The 20,862-nt window shown below is 41.2% G+C and overlaps 1 protein-coding gene and 2 long non-coding RNA genes across 8 annotated transcripts in view; all 3 read right to left on the minus strand.

The window, feature by feature from the left end:
• Positions 1-2,799: 2,799 nt before the first annotated feature.
• LOC118494691 lies at positions 2,800-3,291 on the minus strand. Of its 2 annotated transcripts, none has more exons than XR_004896820.1 (3): positions 3,252-3,291; positions 2,970-3,079; positions 2,800-2,895 (listed from the first exon to the last, which is right to left on the minus strand). It is a non-coding gene; the product is annotated as an uncharacterized LOC118494691 (long non-coding RNA). The 2 variants fall into 2 exon arrangements; XR_004896821.1 differs by lacking the exon at positions 3,252-3,291 and adding an exon at positions 3,211-3,225.
• Positions 3,292-3,837: 546 nt separating this feature from the next.
• Positions 3,838-5,500, minus strand: LOC116067178. Of its 3 annotated transcripts, none has more exons than XR_004896824.1 (3): positions 5,245-5,500; positions 4,206-4,238; positions 3,838-4,096 (listed from the first exon to the last, which is right to left on the minus strand). It is a non-coding gene; the product is annotated as an uncharacterized LOC116067178 (long non-coding RNA). The 3 variants fall into 3 exon arrangements; XR_004896826.1 differs by having other exon boundaries at positions 3,838-4,099; XR_004896825.1 differs by having other exon boundaries at positions 4,191-4,238.
• Positions 5,501-10,658: 5,158 nt separating this feature from the next.
• Positions 10,659-20,862, minus strand: part of lrp4 (low density lipoprotein receptor-related protein 4) — a 140,584-nt gene continuing 130,380 nt past the window's right edge. Inside the window, exons 31-39 of one of the 3 annotated variants that reach the window (XM_031323573.2) lie at positions 20,107-20,215; positions 19,619-19,811; positions 17,998-18,111; positions 17,447-17,558; positions 16,651-16,712; positions 15,409-15,496; positions 15,128-15,269; positions 14,815-14,876; positions 12,341-12,539 (exon numbers count right to left, since the gene is read on the minus strand). In XM_031323573.2, coding sequence (XP_031179433.1) covers positions 14,835-14,876; positions 15,128-15,269; positions 15,409-15,496; positions 16,651-16,712; positions 17,447-17,558; positions 17,998-18,111; positions 19,619-19,811; positions 20,107-20,215 — 862 coding nt within the window. In that variant the 3' untranslated portion in view covers positions 12,341-12,539; positions 14,815-14,834. Of the gene's footprint in view, positions 12,540-14,814; positions 14,877-15,127; positions 15,270-15,408; positions 15,497-16,650; positions 16,713-17,446; positions 17,559-17,997; positions 18,112-19,618; positions 19,812-20,106; positions 20,216-20,862 lie in introns of all 3 variants that reach the window. The other 2 variants (XM_031323572.2, XM_031323571.2) reach the window with 2 other exon arrangements.

Raw genomic sequence — 20,862 nt, forward strand, 5'->3', positions numbered from 1 at the left:
TTGAACACCTGAGAAAATCAATGTTAATATTTGGTACAGTAGCCTTTGTTTGCAATTACAGAGGTCAAACGTTTCCTGTAGTTTTTCACCAGGTTTGCACACACTGCAGGAGGGATTTTGGCCCACTCCTCCACACAGATCTTCTCTAGATCAGTCAGGTTTCTGGGCTGTCGCTGAGAAACAGAGTTGGAGCTCCCTCCAAAGATTCTCTATTGGGTTTAGGTCTGGAGACTGGCTAGGCCACGCCAGAACCTTGATATGCTTCTTACAGAGCCACTCCTTGGTTATCCTGGCTGTGTGCTTCGGGTCATTGTCATGTTGGAAGACCCAGCCTCGACCCATCTTCAATGCTCTAACTGAGGGAAGGAGGTTGTTCCCCAAAATCTCGCAATACATGGCCCCGGTCATCCTCTCCTTAATACAGTGCAGTCGCCCTGTCCCATGTGCAGAAAAACACCCCCAAAGCATGATGCTACCACCCCCATGCTTCACAGTAGGGATGGTGTTCTTGGGATGGTACTCCTCATTCTTCTTCCTCCAAACACAGTTAGTAGAATTATGACCAAAAAGTTCTATTTTGGTCTCATCTGACCACATGACTTTCTCCCATGACTCCTCTGGATCATCCAAATGGTCATTGGCAAACTTAAGACGGGCCTTGACATGTGCTGGTTTAAGCAGGGGAACCTTCCGTGCCATGCATGATTTCAAACCATGACGTCTTAGTGTATTACCAACAGTAACCTTGGAAACGGTGGTCCCAGCTCTTTTCAGGTCATTGACCAGCTCCTCCCGTGTAGTTCTGGGCTGATTTCTCACCTTTCTTAGGATCATTGAGACCCCACGAGGTGAGATCTTGCATGTAGCCCCAGTCCAAGGGAGATTGACAGTCATGTTTAGCTTCTTCCATTTTCTAATGATTGCTCCAACAGTGGACCTTTTTTCACCAAGCTGCTTGGCAATTTCCCCGTAGCCCTTTCCAGCCTTGTGGAGGTGTACAATTTTGTCTCTAGTGTCTTTGGTCTTGGCCATGTTAGTAGTTGGATTCTTACTGATTGTATGGGGTGGACAGGTGTCTTTATGCAGCTAACGACCTCAAACAGGTGCATCTAATTTAGGATAATAAATGGAGTGGAGGTGGACATTTTAAAGGCAGACTAACAGGTCTTTGAGGGTCAGAATTCTAGCTGATAGACAGGTGTTCAAATACTTATTTGCAGCTGTATCATACAAATAAATAGTTAAAAAATCAGTGATTTCTGTATTTTTTTTTTTTAGATTATGTCTCTCACAGTGGACATGCACCTACGATGACAATTTCAGACCCCTCCATGATTTCTAAGTGGGAGAACTTGCAAAATAGCAGGATGTTCAAATACTTATTTTCCTCACTGTATCCATCCATCCATCCAGCCATCCATCCAGTGGTTATGTTTCATATTTCTCTAGCCAATGAACAAACTGACAAATGTATTTAATTGAATGCATGTTTAGTGTGATATGACTGAAACTTCAGTATGCTTACATAGGTAAACTATGTAAATGGAGTGATCCCAGGATCAGCAAAACAGGAAATATTAAATTTCAGACCATTTAAGCAACTGATAAGTCAACGCATTGGCTTTACCTTTTTTTAAATTGTCGCTGAGAGTTCTTTTTAAAACTTTTATTTTTTTATTTTTTTAAAGTTGCCTTTCTCGGCACTCAAGGACACCGTACAGGGATAAGACATGTACAAACAGCAAATAAAGAATACAACAATAACAAAGAGGCAGAGTAATTGACATTAAGTGGAATAGGCAGTTTAACAGATGTGTTGTGAATGAATCAATGTTTCTGAGTTGGGGTGGTAATGAATTCCAGAGATGGGGAGCAGAGCGGCTGAATGATCTGCTCCCCATGGTGGTGAGACAGGCAGAGGGGACAGACAGGTGTAAGGAGGAAGAGGATCTGAGGGAGGGGGAAGGAGTGGGACAAATATGGGGCGAGGTTGTGGATGGCCTTGAATGCAAACAGGATTTTGAATTGGATACGGAACTGGACCGGGAGCCAGTGGAGCTGTTGGAGGACAGGGGTGATATGGTGGATGGAGGGGGTTCGAGTTATGATGCGGGCAGCTGAATTCTGGACCAGTTGAAGTATACGGAGGGATTTGTGAGGGAGGCCGAAGAGGAGAGTTACAGTAATCCAGACGGGAAGTAGTTTCGTAGGTGGAAGTAGGCAGACCGGGTAATGTTATTGATGTGGGGTTGAAAGAATTGTGCGCCGTCAAGGATGACACCCAGACTCTTAACCTGGGGGGAGGGTGTGTACATGTGTAAGCCACCTCCAGGTACTTGTAAGTGCCGACAGGGGTTTTCAAACAGAGTTGCTCACTGCGATGGTAGGCTACAGCTGTTTTTTCCCGCCATTACAGCTGTGGATGCAAAGTGACGACACAGGAGTTTTCAGAGTTGCTCGCTGCGATGGTACAGCTGTTTCCCCCCCCCATTACAGCTGTGGATGCAAAGTGACATGAGCGAAAACAGGCTTTGAACACCATGAAGCATATGAAATCTGAGCCGCGTTATTAAAGGGGGCGATTTTCTTTAAGTTATAAAATCTCAGCCTGTCTATCAGCAAAGAAAATCGCCATGCACGCATGACTTCAGACTTTGTAATAGCGGTCATATTTTTGCAGAACACAGTTCCTTCTTGCTGCAGTACAACACACTGACCCAATGCCCCATATGATCTGTCAAGGAAAAACAATTGGTACAGTCGACAAGGTGGAGAAGACAATGTAGTGAAGATTTAGAGGTCTGATGTTCATCACATCAATTCACCATGAATGCAAAAAAGAAATATTACCACACTGGAGTTGCGCCAAAGAGCCCTCACAGGCAACAAGGTGAACTGTCAAAGTAAGACGGAATCTAGAAAACCTGCAGCTTCTTTTCTTTATGCAGACATGTGACAGTGTGACTCACCTTCAGGGAGGCAGGTATAGGTGGTTTCCAGGTATTTGTAGATGCCATAGCAGGGATCAGAGGTATAGAAAACGTTGATGTTTAGTTCACACTCCTTCATACCGTCACACCTGTAGGAAACCCATTACAAGCATGTTTTAGCACAAAGCAAAAAGCTCACTAAAACCAAAATAGTGTCACGACTGTAGCAACTACTATTTAAGTGCAATATGTAGTGTGAAACGTAGACTGCGTGAGCTACCACTCGTTTTAATATGCAGTATCATGTCACTGTTCATTCACCTGCACGATGTAGTGCTTGATGACCTTTAGAAAATACTGTCCCTGGAGACCTATTCTCAATGTTTAATTCTATGTTAACCTCTTCATGAAAACATAGAATGAAAGCAGATTAGTTGATATGAAGATCATGACGTAATAGTCTTCATTTCTTCTACCTGTTTGCAAATGAGATCTTCACTTCCATCTCTGCTGCTCAGCAGCATTACGAAGTGACAAATTGGAGATCTGCTGCAGTTGGTGAGGTGCATGCTTTCCCGTTATAGGCTAGCTCATCAAAGTAATACATTTGATTGAAGCATTCATTTTTGAAAGCTTAGTGACATTGAATCACTGACCTAACGAGACAGCGTCCCATTTAGAATACATGTAATAATAAATAAAAAAAACAAAGTATTCTATGATTGTACATTACTTTTCTTGACGACGTCCACTGTGCCCGCTTGAGAGCATTGTATTGGCAGCAAGGGAGAAATTAAGAACAAGACTGATCACTTCATTATATACATATACACTATATTTGTATGGCAATAATATCTTTGTCATATTGACTGAGCCTAAAATTTCTATACAGGCTCAGCTGATACTGTTTGTTTTACAGTTGATGGAATTAGTTTGTGGCTGTTGAGAGATGGGAGTCTCTCAGCCACAGTATATTTTCTGGTTACTAAAGCCCAAAATGTTTTAATGCCTCAATACTGTTTCTACTATACTGAGTCAGTTTATCAAGACCTTCAAACCTCAAGTACCACTCAGTGGACCCAAAGACTTTGAGAGTTCAGTCATACCGCAGATCAGGCTCTGGACATTCCCGTCACTGCCACAGGTGACAGCTTTCTCTAAGGAGACTACTAAAACAGATATGAAAGAATAAGTTCATGTGTGTTCTAGCCACATACAGTAGGCTATGTGTAAAATAAATGAAAGCATCATCGTTATAACATTCAGATAATTTACCTGCTGTCATGAGTGAACATGTTGCTGCCAGCACTGGAAAAGAAACATCACTGTCAAACTGTGCCAGCCAACATAAGCAAAAGTTGCAAAGTCTCTTAAAAAGTAAAGAAAAAGAGGGAACCATTTTTTTAAGTCTCTTGAAAAGAGCTACTTTTTTTTTATAAATTGTGTTTTATCCTAAATCCCTGCCCCATGCTAGATGATTGGATGTCATGTTCTATAACTTAAAAAAAAAAAAAAAAAAAAAAAAGATTAACTTACCCTGAGGATGTGCGTGTCTCACCCGATTTACATTTGTAAATTCGTTGGGGCAAAACGCTCATATTTTGTGGACTAAACTGAACCGTAATGTCCGCCGAAATAACCGGCACCTCGCGGTGCTTTGTACCCGGCTCAAAGTCACCTATTTTCGGGTAACTAAAACCACCAACTACCCCTGATACTACGGAGGTCTGTAGCCGGCGTCATGCAGCTCTGTAAGCTAAAACAACTAGCAACTGCTGCTCGGCGTCATGGAGCTCGTAGCTAGCCGGTGTCACGAGACCAGCCGGCGGTCTCCTAATTTCGTAGGATATCATACATTTTTGGTGTGCATACATTTTCGTACAATATAAGGACCCGTTCATGAGAAGAGTTGCTTACCCTGACACTCAACCCAGCACCGTTAAACTCCAATCACATAGCCTATGGACCTTTCTCACAGCAGACATTTTGACTTGTCATAGTAGGAAAAAGCACAGCTGAAATTGATAACCTTAACGATAGCTTAATTCCATTAAGTGTCCCAGTGAGCTATTTCAGTGAGTCAGCATGCACAACACCAGGGGCTCTCCTAAGTGGAACGCAGCCATCATTAATGGTTTTGAATACACCTGTGCGTTTCCTACTATGACATGTCAACATGTCAACATGTCTGCCGTGAAAAAAAGTCTATATTACAGCTTTAAAAGCTTCTTCAGCAAGAAATCAAACTTAATTCCTAAATTTACACGAACCCACATAATTAGTGTTGTGTAGTTGTCAGTCGCAGGCTACTTACACAGCGTGGTGCAGAGTCTGAAGCAGAGCATGGTTTAGAAGATCCGGTCTGCGGTGAAGTAAGACAGCTGCTGGCTTGACGAGACACACCTGTCGCTGTTACGTTGGATCAATAACTGCCTTTGCCTTATATAGGCCTACAAATCAATTGGTTTCACAATATGCCGAGTCACATTACGGAAATATTATGAGGTGCACTGAAAAAAGGAACTTTGTGGAATAGTAAAAATATATTAAATAGCTGTCATAATTTCTAAATTGAAATAAGACATGTTATTCATGTAATACATTAACTGTGTTGGATGAGTGCGTTCCAAATTACACATAGGCTACTATTTAAAAGTTTTATAGTCGCTGCACAAATACCGAAAAATACTAAATAAATTGTAATCCAAAGTGTTTACGTTTGTAATCCGCGCATGCCCCTTTGGACAAGGGCTGATTTCTATTCCGAGAGAATGGGTCTCCTCAGCACACTGGTTGCCTCTGACAACTCCATTGAACAGCTGAGTGGAGATGTTCACAAGCTACTCTGAAGGTGGGCCGCACTTCAATCCCACATCTATTGTCCAAGAACTGGCTCTTACACATAGCCTATCAAGTGCTGGGTGGATAAATGTACTCCAAATTTGTAAAATGTTACTATGTAGGCTACAGATTATGACAAATGATATAAAGCATAAATACGGGTTATGACAAAATATTGTTTTCAGAATTATGACGTGCCTGTTTTTTAAAAACAGAAACTAACTAACGATTAGTTGGTTAGGATGCATGTGCCCAAAAGCGCTGCGCAATTTTCACTTTCCACCACTTGTCTCCAGCATGCCACGGACATATATTAGGGCGGCTACTGAATGGATTTATGTATTAAAATATATTGCTCCTGGTAATAAAGTAAAATCCCTTCATGAGTAGTTGAAGAAGCCTTATTAAAATGTATTTGACGACAAACACCATGAAATCCCCCGACATCTGTCCCTCAAAAGTAGATTAATTCACTCATAGTAAACACTTTTTCTAAACATAAGGGCTTTACTTTCTCCGTTGAAAGAGCGCCACCTGCCTATAATATTGACCCCTTGCTGTGGCCGGAAATGGTAATGCAACTTGTTTGCCTCGGCCTCGTGGCGCGTTAGATGAGTGAGTAAAGTTTATTTGTAGCCTATAGCACCTTTCACAGATAAAAATCACAAAGTGCTTCACAATAAAATGTAATACAATACAACAAATTAAAATACAAGAACATTTAAATACAAATAGAAAACATAACAAACAACCATAAAACCCCCTGGACTAACTAAAGGCCTGCTTGAATAGCAGAGTCTTCAATTGCTTTTTAAAAGATTAGAAGAAAGGGAGGAAAGACATTCCACAGCCTAGGAGCCACTGCTTGGAATGATTGATCCCCTCTAGTTTTAAAATGAGGAACCGATTCCACGCGAGGAGAGGCCACATTGATAATAACAAAATGACAAAACATGATAGGCTCGTATTTTTAGCAGACCGAACAACTAAACAGTACTACAGTGGCAGCTGTGGCTAGAGGAAATGGGATTTAGCTCACAGCCCACCTCACCACCAGCATATACCTGATTAAAGATTACACTTCATGTCCAAACACTTTAAAATATACCTTTACCTTTAAATCTTCTCACCCTAACCACCTGTTGAATTTTATAATACTCCCTACCCTTTGTGTCTTTGTCCCAAATTTCCTGCCATTTGATATTAAGTCTCTTACAAATTATTGACTTTACTTACGCTCGTCCCAACCTAATGTCTACTATAGAATCATAAGCTTTTTCTATGTCGAAAACAAAACAAAAGCTAAAGCCATCATTTCTTTCATTTTAATAGACTTTTCTATCTCATTAGTTACTATAACTAACGCATCTGCTGCTGATTTCCCTTTCCTAAAACCACTCTCATATTCATTATTTTTCTATAAGATATGTCAGTCTATACACAATCAGAGAGCTATCGGTCTATAATTTCCAGCATTAGCTGCATCTTTTCAGGTTTCGCAAAAGGTAGAACCAAAGCCCTCTTCCATTCCTCAGGTAATCTTCCTTCTTTCCATAGCTTATTAAACAAATTCAACACTACTTCAAGTGCTTCCCATGGTAGTTGCCTGAACATGGCATAACTTAACTGGTCCTGTCCCGAAACAGAGTTCTTGCTGCCTGTTAAAGCCCTTTTTATTTCCCTTATATTCAATTCCATATCAATTGTTGAATTGGCTTCTATCTTTCTATAATGAACTGTTTAATTATTTTGTATTACTTCTTTTTTTCCTTTATTTATGTACTTCTGTTATATGACTTCCACTAGGAATACTAGCAAATACTTCCCCTAATAGGTTGGCCTTTTCCAGATCTGTTACTGCTATTCTGTCTTCCATTGCAATTACTGGTATTTTATTGGATACCCTTCTCCCACTCATCTTTTAATCGTGTTCCAAACTTGGCCCACACCTCTCTCCCTTGCAATAGTCAAGCAAAAATCTCTCCAAGTATTTCTCTCAGCAGTTTGAAAAAAATTCCAACACAAAGAAAGCGGAAGGTAACGGACATCCGGCCGAAAAGAGGGACATCCGGCGGAATTTCCAGCGTCATCAGAGCAATCCCGGAAGCAGAACATCGTGGATATAGACTAAGGGATGGCTGTCCTCTTTCAAGGTATTTGTGGTACAGACTAGAGTAGGGTTTGTGGTTCAGGTCCTACCAGCTCTTGGCAGGATCTGAAAGTTCCTTGTCATGTTCTCTGATTCACATTATTCACTCCAGACACTGCAACACTCTGCCTGAATCTCTTTCACTTACACCTAATATTTACTTGATATTAAAAGTTGTGTACTTCTACTAATGTTACTATTGTGTGTTTGTGCTGGAAGAGGGATCCCTCCTCTGTTGCTTCTATACTGTTGCTCTAAGTTGGATGACTTGGCTTCATGCCTCCAAAACCCTGATTCTCTGATTACATCTTTGCTCACATTGTTATCGACTGTTGACAGAGTCAACAATTAAGTTAGTAGCACAGTCTCTAGTCTCGTCCCATCTAGACTATTGCTCTGTGATCTAGTCTGGTGCGTCAAAACAGGAGCTTGTCAAATTACAGCTCACTCAAAACAGAGCAGCTCGCCTTGTTCTTTGCTGCCCCACAAGGAGTAATGTGGAAGAAATGCATCACAGGCTGTCATGGATGACAGTAGATGAAAGACTAGCATGCACCCTGATGGTATTTTTAAAGAAAATTTGTACATTACGTAAACCCACCAACCTGTTCTCGCAGCTATTACCTACCAATGATAGACATGGCTATGATACCAGACTGGCCGTTGTTTATGGCTTTACTCTGCCAATGCCCAGAACCAATGCTCTTAAAAAAATGGTAATGTATAGAGCTGTAACATATTGGAACAGCCTCCCCCCACATTTAATCCTAATGGGAAATACTTCAAGCTTCAAAAAGAAACTAAAAGAAGCTGCTGAAGTTATCAGCAAGGAGTTTAGGTTAAAACCTGTTTAATTCTGTTATTCATTTCTATTGTCTTCTTTATTTCTTTCTACTATATACTGTATTTTATTTAATGTTACGGTTTTCTTTTGTTGTTTTTATAACATGAAAAACATGCTATCGCATCCAGGAGGTATTCATTGCTTTACAATATTTGTTTGTGTTTGTCTTGTGTTGGACCCCAGGAAGAATAGTCTTCACTACGGTGATGACTAATGGGGATCCTTAAGAAACAATAAAAAATGTCTGTAATCATCTGCAGAAGCACACATCAGCCTTTCCTTTATTGCTAGGGGATGATTGGGTCTGATGAGGAAGGCATTTGTCCCAAGAGCGACAACAAGTGCAAAGACGAGTGAGCCAAAGGTTTCATTGAAATGCAAATGCAATTTTATATTAAAAGATAGCAAAGGGATCATTCACTATATCACACAACACAGCTTGTTAGTACTGCCATGGAAATACATATACAGTCTTTTCATATTTACACATCAAGTGACAACCAAACAGAAATCATAAATACCTCTTTTTGTTAACTTTACAACAGCTATAGGCGACCAGTATTTCATGAGATAAAAGAGCACTATTAAATAACTGGCATCTTCCCTATCATTTACAAGGCTTGGAAAACACAGTGGTTAAAATAATCCAGCAAAAAAAATAAAATAAAATAATGTTCTTCTCCAGTGAGTAAAATTAATACAAGTCTAAAAACGGTCATGAAATCCCTTTGTACAAAAGACTATACAACTTAAATCGACAATATCTTCAACAGAAACGTTTGCTTATATCCGCATGATACAATCTGTACAGCATTCCTGCAGCAGAGTTGGAGGGACTGTGAGCCGGGATGATCGGTTACTGGGTCGCTGGGATGCTCTGTAGGCCTACTGTCAACCAACCGTCAGAGACCGTAGTTATGTAGCTGCCAAGACCCTCTTTCATTGGCCTCAGTGCTTCGTCTAGCAGCAAATCAGCAAGTTGCTGAGCTTGTAGCAGATACTTCAAAATACATGGTTCTATAAAGTCTAACCGATATATTTGTCAATATAGCAATATAGTATTTCCTTGTACCATATTTCAACAACAGACAGAATGGTACTCTAAAAGTTAAAGCAATGCATAATATCTTAATTTGTATTAAATTCATTTTTTCAGTAAGTTGTCAGTGATACATTTCTAAACTTTAACCCTCACTGTCTGATGGGGGGGGGGCGGGGGGGGGTCCAGACATGCACAGTGTTCCTAAGTTACCCATTTGTTATACTGCACTGTGGCAGATACTGCAAGTACACATTTGCGTTACAGATTTAGAGTTGATGGATCAAAACTCAAATCACAAAATAACAAATGTTCTCATTTTCCTCCGGTGGTTGTTGGGCCATGCAGATACTTTTGGTTGTTATGTGTCAAGTTTATGATATATTGACCTCTGAAATTGTCTCCTACCCCAAATACAACATAGAGCCAAAGTGACATTTTGTGATTATGTTTCAGAAATAAGAAAATGTAATTCACAATATTACATTTGACATTTGACATGTAGTGACACAAATATTTTAAAAGCAAACCCTACAACATAACCTCTCTCTCCTCCCCTCTTCTCAACATTATCTTGTTTTAGTCAATTACTTAAAACAAGACTTTTTTTTTTTTTAAACACGATGTTGTATCGTTGTTTATCTTATATTTATGTTTCTTTGCAGAATTAGAAACAAAAACAAAAAAAACAACACAATTCCATACAAGCATAAGACCAATGACCATGTTTTGGGTCAAAGTGGGAGGTATAAGAATGGACAGCGAGGGTCGAATGGCGTATTTTTTCTTTTAGCCAGGTGAGATAAGCGTCTTTGAGTTCGTGAAAAGCGCTATATAAATTCAATTTATTATTATTACAGCTACAAAGGTGGAGAGATGACGTTAATAAAGAATGTGGGTGGATAGCATGGATGAGCTAACAATGGTGATGACGATGCATAATACTCGTACTGCTGTGCAGAAAGAAATTCAAGGGACATGTTTGTTTTATTTTAGCGCTAAAAAAAATTAATCAGAGAGCTTCAAATTCTAATACTAAGTGCTGTCGTAGATGATTATTTATCTGGATAGTAAACCCCAGGAACAGGTTTTACTTTTTTTTTTTAGGAAGACCAATGAGAGATTGCATTGAGAGGGTAGTTACAAAGTGTTTTTGGGCAGAAGAAATCCCAGAGACATATGTCTAACACCTGGGTAGATAAAACCACAACTATCTGCATGGCCGAATAGCCCCAGTGGTACATGTCTGAGAACATGTATTTTTTCTGTGATGTGGGTGACCAAACCCAAGTAAAAAGAATGTCACAAACATTTTAAAAACCTCGGAGTGAGAAAAAAAATAATTATACAGCTGAAGGAGGAAAAAGAACAAAATGTTTGGCACTTAGGCTAAGGTTACTTCATCGTGGGATCCTCTGCTATGCCAGAGGATCAGCAATGGTTGAATTACAACTTTAAAACAAAACAAAGGCTCCTTTCAGTATATTTTTGCAAAGGATGAATGGACTTCTGCAACCAACTGAGAGTACCAGCTACAGTAAGTCCTTGCATGTCCGGTTGGAGGCTGTAAAATACAGAAGAAGAAAGCAGGCGGTGTCATCACTGAGGTCTCCTACCGGCGAGGGCAAGTCAGTAAAGTCAAACAAAAGAAACATCCAATAATTAATATACAATTCTATTGAAGTGTAATTGCTGAAAGAAGCATGGGGACTCTGTGAATCCCCACCCTTTGGCACTGTCATAAATACAACTCTTGAATACCCGGGTCCTGCGGCACAAAGTCTCTTAACACAACACTCTCGCCATTTTCTGAAAGTCAGCAAACCCACTCCACAAGTACAAAAACGTTCATAAATAGAGTTCATAAAGACATGAGTGGCATTAGAGGGAGCATCGGGGTTACATTGAAAAAAAAAAAAAAAAAAAAAAAGGTGAAGTTGTACACAGAAGAGTTTGTCGCATCGAGAGTCTGCATCCTTTTAAAAAGGCTCCAAATAACGCTTGTGTCTCTCCGTTCACTTCCTCCCCAGAGTCCTCTGCTTTTCTTATTCCAGCATGCTCATTAGTTTATCATTTTGCCTAAAGGCAGTAGCACTGAGGGAACTGTTGAGGGACTGTACTGCAGGTGTGCGTGTGTGTGTGTGTGTTTCTGTTTGATTTTAACACAAGTAGGACGGAGCCCCAGTTTCAGAAACAGGAGTTGTGTTTATGGGAGCTTAGTTGTGTCTAACCAGGTTCATTTGTACCCTTACTTTACGTATGCAACTGTTACTGCTTGTACCTATTTATCTTTGTGTGTTTGTACCAGCTTTAAATACAGGTGTGTGTGTGTGTGTGTGTGTGTGTATTAGGTAACGGAGGTTGAGATAAAGCACCGAGGGCAGGGGGCCTCCCTCACACTTCGCTCTCGGTGGAGGGCTTGCGCGTGGAGGCCCAGCCGGTGTCGGGGAGGCTGTGCTGGGCGTGGCGCTGCGGGGTGATGGCTGAAGGGGTCAGAGTGGTTATGGAGGAGCATTCGGAAGCTTCCTCCTGGAGGAGCTGCTCCGTTTCGCCATCATCGAGTGAAGCACTGCTGGCCTGCAGGGACACGGTGTCTGTACGCATGCAGGTGTGCAAGCCGCCTCGGGACGGCTTGATCTGTTTTAGGTCATCCCAGTAAAGCTCCTCATTGGACAGGAGACACACACCCTCCACAATGCGGATCTTCTCCTTGGTGTAGCCTCCGTCCACTCCCCCCTGGACAACAAGATGTGAGTAGTTAGTCAGAGTGATGGCCTCTATATGAGCAGTTTAAAGGGAAAATCCACTTCACTTTGTTAAACAAACACATTCTATGAGTCATTTTGTGATTCATTTGTGTTTTTGTTTTCAGTGTTCTCACTTGCAAAGAGCCACCAAGAAGTAATAGATGACCTGGCCGTCCTTTATATATCTTTGTTACACCCACCCACCCTCCCTCCCTCCCTCCCTCCCTCCCTTCCTTCCTTAACCCTATGACTGCGCAATGTCAATGTGACATTAAAATAAGTTAAGTATGGGATATGCAGGAATAGAGAACTTCCACTGACATGCGCCGGCCCATGCTCTTGCCTTTGATTCCCCATATCAACTGCCCAGTCGTCGAACGAAGCAGGGGGAATCATCGTGATACATTTCACATCCCCTAACTCTTCCTTCCTTCCTTCCTTAACCCTGACCCTTCCTTCCTTTTTAAAGAATATTTACAGGTTACTGACGTTAAAATCTGCCACACAAACATCACCAAAGTTCAACCTGTTAAAGATGGATTCCCCTTTAAGGATTAATCAGCAGAGACTGCACAACACTCCAGAACAAGATGTCACATTCAAACACAACCCATGCTCAGCAAGTTGGCTCCTTTTAGTAATGCTGTGCTTTCTTCTGGAGTTAGTTGTCCATTTTCAGATTGAGGGCTACAAGTATATACAAACGCAATTACTATGAACACAAACTTCAGGCTGTCTGCCTGTGTAATCTGGAGGGAAATCTACTGCATTGCTTTATGGCAGTCTGTTGTAGCAGGAATCATTTTTCACAGAGTCTCTTCATCTCCAGCATGAACAAAATACATACAGTAGGCGTGGCACACCTGTTAAAAACTGAGGCACAATGACCCAAAGCAGGGAGCTCGCCTTAAACTACTGCTTTTACAAACAGCCCACACACAGTCCAGCCATAAACGTTTCAGTATCTTAAAGGAGTTTTTTCAGCAGCTGGTGCAATGCGCTGCAATAAACTGAGAATTAGAAATGGATTTGGCTTCATATACATAGCTCATAACTGGAAAGGAAACAAAAAGGGGACATCCTTTAATTATTTTTTCTCTTTTGACAAATAGCAACATCTTACCTGAAGTGGGAACTAACAGGGTTTATGGGAAATGTAGTGTTGAGTTTAAGAAACTATCAATTCAGAAGAGGTAATTATCTTCACTCGAGTTTCTGGGCGGGAAAGTCACTGGACGCCACAATCTTCTGAACACAGACACGCTGAGAAATACAGAGTTGTGTGGAGCTGATAAGTCTTAATTTGCCCTCCTGCACACTGCCTGCGTGGCGTTTTCTATGTCTTTGCACACCAGAAACGTGTCTGACGCGGTGCTGCTGCTAGCCTTGTCTGTACACATGTATGTTTCCCATAATGGAGAGAGTTGTGGAAATGTACTGCACTCAAGCAGTAGTATACTTCATGTTAAACATAAATATATACTGACTTGATTACAGCAAAGACAACGTTGGCAGTATTGATGGCAAAATAGGCTACAGAATATCTCGTTCTGTATTTACAGGTGCAATATTTGAAAATCGATAATTATTTATTATAATTTTTTTAAATGACATTTACATCTGCATTTATGTTAAAACCTAGAGACTTTTAAAACATCAAAATGTCATTTATTAAATGTATTCATGTCAAAATGACATATAAACATCTTTTCCTATTCTATTTTGCCTGGAAACGCTTCCAACACGTTTGCGTGTCGTGTGAAAAATAGGCGTCGGTCCTATTTCTAGCATGCATGCGTTTTCGGCATGGCTCGGGCTGCGCCTGACCCGTGCGTGTCACGCAGGCAGCGTGCAAGCGCTAACCTGTTAACATGGGAGCCGAAATAAAAACGGACACGCCACGCAGCTGACACGCTCACGCCATGCAGCCAGTGTGCAGGAGCCCTTAATTAGCTTTGTAGCAACTCATTCGGCAATGGCTTGAATGTAACGGACGTTCATTAATATCAAAAAGTTACGCACCAAAGCTTTAACAAATCTATCCATACACCTCGATTCGTCGCCTGTTGAAATGTCAGTTTCACAACAAAAACCATATTAAGTAGTATAAACACTGACGTGCTACCAATCACAGAGCTCTGAAACTGCACCAAAGAGAGAGATGGTTAATTTTGGACAGCAGGTTGCATGCAGTTAAGGACAGAAAAAGTGAAGGAAAACCAAGAAGCAGCAGAGAACACAACTCCTTCATGCGGCGTAACTACCTCTCCGCGGGACAAATGGGTCAAAAGATAAAGGGAGAGAGGGAGTTGTAGGGATGAGAGAGCTGCAGTGAGGAGAGAGAGGAGGAAGAAAAGATGAGCGTGATGTTGTCTGTAACCTGCTCGTGTCACGTTACAATATTTCTACACAATCTATCAGACAAACAGTAGTCATTTGTCTCTGTGGTTACCCACCGTACACCTCCATAGTCTGTGATCATTCTATGGAATTGTCATGGATTCACCTTAAATCCATTCATATATTAAACAAAAAAATGTCCGTCGTTTTCACTTTAGTGTCCAGACTGTTCGTTACCTCTTTCTTATATCGAAGCTGGTTGTATATTGGAGGCTTTTGCGACGCCTCAATCTTGACCTCTTGTGTGGACGTCCGATACGAGGGATTACTGTAGGTCAGGTTGCTCACTCCCGGGTCAGCAAACTTTGACTTTTTATGTCTGTCAATCACAAACAGGAAGAAAACAGCACATAACTTAGTAAATTAATCTATCCGCTGTGTGTGAAATGGAAGTTATTATACCCTGTGTTTAAGACCAGGGAGTAAGAAAATGAAGATGTGTCAAGCAAGGGACTGACCTGTAAATGATCAAAGCAGCAATGAGGATCAGAATAGCCAGGATGGTCAGAACTCCACCGATCACATAGCTGATATGAAGTCCTTCTCCTGTAACAGATGGCACAGATGTTAAAGAGTGGTGTGTTTACAGAGCAAGTCCGGGGGCTTTGCTTAAAATAACATTACAGACTTTTTTTGGAAAAATGCAGTTGTTCGCTGTCTTACGCAATTTCAGTTTCATCTCAGTACAGAGATAGTTCTGAAAGTGTTTAGCCTAGCTTATGTCATGTTTTTTTCAGAAGGTAGTCTATATCGACGACGTTTAGTTTCCGGTATTGTTCAGGTGCCGCCGGAAATTCCGCCTGACATCCCTCATTTTCGGCCAGATGTCCCTCACCTTCCGCTTCCTTTGTGTTGGAATTTTAAACTCTGGTGAATTTCTGAGGACTATGGTTAACTGCTCCTCAGATCTCTGCAGGGTAAATCCAGACAGCTAGCTAGACTATCTGTCCAATCTGAGTTTTTTGTTGCACGACTAAAACTACTTTTGAACATACAGATGGTCCACCAAAACAAGTTCCTTCCCGAGGCTATTTTGCAGAGGCACCGTCATTGTGTCCTGCACTTAGTGCCGGCCAAGACAATTGTGAATGTGTGTGATTGAGAGAGCTTGTGACTGGGAGGTCGTCGGTTCAATCCCCAGACCAACAGGATAAAATCTGGGTGGGGAAAATCCCTCCCTCATTACCACCACTGAGGTGCCCTTGAGCAAGGCCCTTAACCTCCAACTGCTCCAGTGGAGCTGCTCAGTGGCCAGCAGATCTGACTGTGGTTGTACTGGGCAGCTTCCAGGTATGAATGTGGAACTGTGTGAATGTGATCAGGGTGTTCCTGCAAAAGAGAGGCTACCTCTCAGTGAACCTTGCCTGAATAAATAAATAAATAAAGGTTAAATAAAAAATAAAAAATTGTGATTCTCCTACTACCTCAACAATGAATGAACAACGTCCTGAGTGACAGTTGTATGACTGCGGCAGCAGTAGCAGCAGTAGTTTCCCCCTGCTTCCAGTCTTTGGGCTAAGCTAGGGTAAACACATCCAAGACCTATCTTTGTACTTGACACACATGGATAAAATGAATACATTGCTTTTTTTTACTGTGGGTAAGATGGTAAATGTGAAGTTTCCCAAATGTCAGACTGTTCCTTTAAAACTGCATGCAGTGTGCATACCAATAAGGAGAGAACCTTTCCATGTACTGACCGTGAGGAGCTGTCACCACGTTGCTCAAGCAGCCTTCTACGTTTAGGTTCTTGTCAGTGCAGCTGTAAAAAATAAGACAGAAACCCAGCTTGAGAAGAGAACTTTACTTAATATTAGCTTTAATGGGCTTATGAAGTTATAACATTATTCATTTTTTCCTGAAGATAACTCTCTGTAGACCCTTTGGGGAAAAAAAAAGCTGTCAGCTTCTGTAATATTACTGCTGGCTGAAAAATCTCATTGTGTATTGTGTTATAGATGAACACTTACATAATGCTCCTCTATGGAATGAGAACATTGTCAAACTTCTTTAAAAGGCTTGAGAGCACTCAATTATTTTTCCTGAGCGAGGACATGCAACTTCACTTCTCCAATTATTGCAATTACTTATAACGTAGCTCTTCAAATTAGATGAACAAAGTTGAAAAGAAGTACACGAAACAGAATATCCGGCAGCATCTTGTGCAGACAGCATGCTGGTATTTGAAATAGTTTAAAAAAGAGAGTCATGCGTGGAATTTCGAAAGCAATGATGCCAACATACTTGGCAGAAGAACAAGTCTACTACTGTGTTTCTCAGTGGGATGATGTGAATGCACTCCGAGATACGTCGAACAGGGTAAAGTTATTCGTTACAGAAAAGCTCCTTTTTGAAGTGATTAGTTACTGTAATTGCTCCAAAATGTAATAAAACCAAATGTAACGAATAACTTTACCCTGTTCGACGTATCTCGGAGTGCATTCACATCATGCTGTTCATTTCAAAACAGCTATTGAAATGGACAAACAGACGTACTTGACCCGCGATGGTCCTCCATGTGGAGTGTCTGTTGGAGCTTTGGGGATCTTGTTGGGGACAGGAGTGCTGCTGGTTCCCCTGGCAGGAGAGGTGGGGACGTAACCTGAAACTGATAAACACATGCACATTAGAACCTGAGTGTGCTGGAACATACTGATTTCATATTAGGTAGTTTTTGGTTATTTAGATATTTTAGATGTTCTCGTGCACCCTTATTTCTTTATCAATATATATTGTTAGATACATTTTAACCTGGGATAACTGTGGTGAGGATAATCCTACTATTACTTTAAGAACTATTTTGTATATATTTGTCTCTGTTTCGGTATTTAATGTTTATTATTATTGTTTAATATGTTTGTTTGTATGTATGCACCAAATCACCAAAGCAAATTCCATGTAGTTCCACTACTGTGGCAATAAACTGCTTTCTGATTCTGATTTTGATGAACATTTGTTATTGGCCAAGTATATAGGATTTGGGCAAAAATATGCAAACACGTTGGCGCATAGAACAGTCACAGTGCACAATCAAAGTGGTCACTCACTGGTGGAGCAGGGTCGTCCATCTGGTTCATCAGGGCAGGCACACACAAAACTGTTGGTCTTGGCAAAGCAGAGGTGAGTGCAGCCGCCATTGTTCACCCCACAGAGATTGGTCCCTAAATGAGAGGAGATGGAACATTCACAACTGGCACCAAACAGAACGAGTGGTTTATTTTTAAAGTCAGGCAGTGTGTCCTCCTTTAAGTTTGGTTTATTTCGTGGCCGGGTTGATTCAGTGGGTAGAGCAGGCGCACATATACTGAGAGGTTTATGCCTCGACGCAGAAGTCCAGGGTTCGAATCCGACCTGTGACAATTTCCTGCATGTCTTCCCCCTTTCTCACCTATCTGTCCTATCAAATAAAGGCGGAAAAAGCCCAAAAAATAATCTTAAAAAAACAAAAATTTGGTTTATTTCATCAGGTGAAAGTGATGAGATTTGAATTTAACTTGCATGAAGTAACAGCACTGTGACAATGAAGGTCCCAGCACTCTTAAAGAGAACTGTGATGCAGTCTGTTACAAACTGAATTGCAATTCAAACTAATTGCAAGACGCTACCTACTTTTTTCCATTTATCAAATTACATAAAAGAAGCTCAAACAAATCCATCATGTTTAGCTAATTAACATTAAAGTAGTCTGGCTTACCGGATGTACAGTGCGGGTATAAAGCCTGACATCCGGCGCGTGAGAGGCATTCTCCTCCTCTACTGCTATCTCTGCTAGCTATTTTGCAAGTGCACTGTTGCTGCATCCGGGACTTAGGGCCGCACAAGCTGACTGTGACTGGTTAAAAGAAATACAAACAACCCCCCCATACAAGAATGTTAACTCATGCAGCCAGACCATACTCCAGTGCTACGACAGCGCTGTGAAGATACTGTAGGTTTGGCAATGCAAGACTAACATTAGAGTGACTGGAATTAGATTTATTCTGACCACCCCTGCAGCAAAAACCTTTCTCATGCCAGACGAAAGGTTATTAAACAAGCTTCTGTCCAATTAAAAAGCTTCTTGTAAATCCATGTGACTTCTAATTAAAAGTGTTGGCTCATTTTCACAGGGAGACAAAGAAACAAACCCATCTGATTTGGTTCATTCTCACTTTACGAGCTACTGATTAAATTCGATGTTCATTTTTGAACATTTTCAAAATATCGTGTTATTACAGAGGCTGACAAAAATCATTCAGTCTAACATATACACAGGGTCACAGATATTCTGATGCTTGCGCACGCTTACACTAAACATGCACGCTGATAATGTAATCATGCAAAGTAGAAATATTTTCAACTCATGCTAATCACTAGTGCTTATACTGACAGACCAAATTAGATAACCACATAGCACTGAGTTACTGAATATGAATATCAAATATTCAGATCAAATTAGTGTAATTTCTAGGGGATAACAAAACAAAAAAACTGACTAGAGTTGCGACACGCTCTGTACCTGCGTTCATTGCCTGCTATATTTCAAGCTTGCGCATCCAAATCAGCCTCTGCTGCTGCAGCACTTTTCCATAATAACACTTTTGTGCATCAGCGTCCTCACAGATAACATAGTGAGGTCTTTGTTGTCTCCCATGTCAGCTGGAGGTGGCAGACGAAAAGCATCCCTACCTGTCTGTCTGTGAGGCGATACCACTATAATGTCCATGAGGCCCTCCACGTTGGCCAGCACGGTTTCCTTGTTACGGCCGGTGTGTTTGTCCACCCGCTGGATGGACTTAGTCTGCCAGTCCGTCCAGTAGATCCAGCGGTCTTGCTGCGAGAGTCGGGAGAAAGGAGTTAGAGGGGAGGACACCGGCTTCAACTGGGGAAACGAGGAAGAAGAAGAGAAGAGAGGAAAAACACAGACAAGGAGAAGGGGGATGGGAGGAAGAAAGGGACGGGGAAGGGGAGGAAGAAAAATGAGGGTCAGAGTGGAAGAGAAGTGGAAGAAATGATTAAGTCAAATGAGTTCAGCATGAGTTGGGGGACGGAGAGACGACCAGTGAGAGTCACACGGTGAGCCGATGAGTGAAAGAGAGCAGGTGAGTGGAGGTGGCAGCCAGGAGGAAGGGTCAGCCCAGTGATTGACAGCAAGGTGAGGAGGGGTAAGGGGTTACCTGTGTGAGGGCGAACGGGTGGGACACCGGGCTGACGAGGACCTGGCGCAGTTTCCCGTTCAGGTCTGAACTCTCTATCCTGTCCAAGTGTGCGTCCACCCAGAAAATCCTGCAGAAAACATCAGATTCATAAATACATTTCTGTCTATACATACACAGTGTGCATGCCTTCTGACTGCACCGTAAAAACAAGAGTTTAAACCCCCTGTGAGGCTGTTAAGGCTAAATACACACAGGAAAACACAACTGCTGGATGGATGAAAAGTAGAGACACACATTTTTTTTAATTAAAATATTTTTTTTTTTACATCGTTACCACTAGTGGGACAAGGTTCTACGTACATGATCAGAGTTGGCTCAACATTCAGCAGTCTAAGCTCAACTCCTTTGTATCATATACTGTATATATATATATATATACACTTATTTTCTTTATTTTCCTCACTATATATATATATATATATATATATATATAGTGAGGAAAATAAGTATTTGAACACCCTGCTATTTTGCAAGTTCTCCCACTTAGAAATCATGGAGGGGTCTGAAATTGTCATCGTAGGTGCATGTCCACTGTGAGAGACATAATCTAAAAAAAAAAATCCAGAAATCACAATGTATGATTTTTTTAACTATTTATTTGTATGATACAGCTGCAAATAAGTATTTGAACACCTGAGAAAATCAATGTTAATATTTGGTACAGTAGCCTTTGTTTGCAATTACAGAGGTCAAACGTTTCCTGTAGTTTTTCAC

This window comes from Sander lucioperca, chromosome 3, assembly GCF_008315115.2.
Source record: "Sander lucioperca isolate FBNREF2018 chromosome 3, SLUC_FBN_1.2, whole genome shotgun sequence".
Classification (NCBI taxonomy): Eukaryota; Metazoa; Chordata; class Actinopteri; order Perciformes; family Percidae; genus Sander; species Sander lucioperca.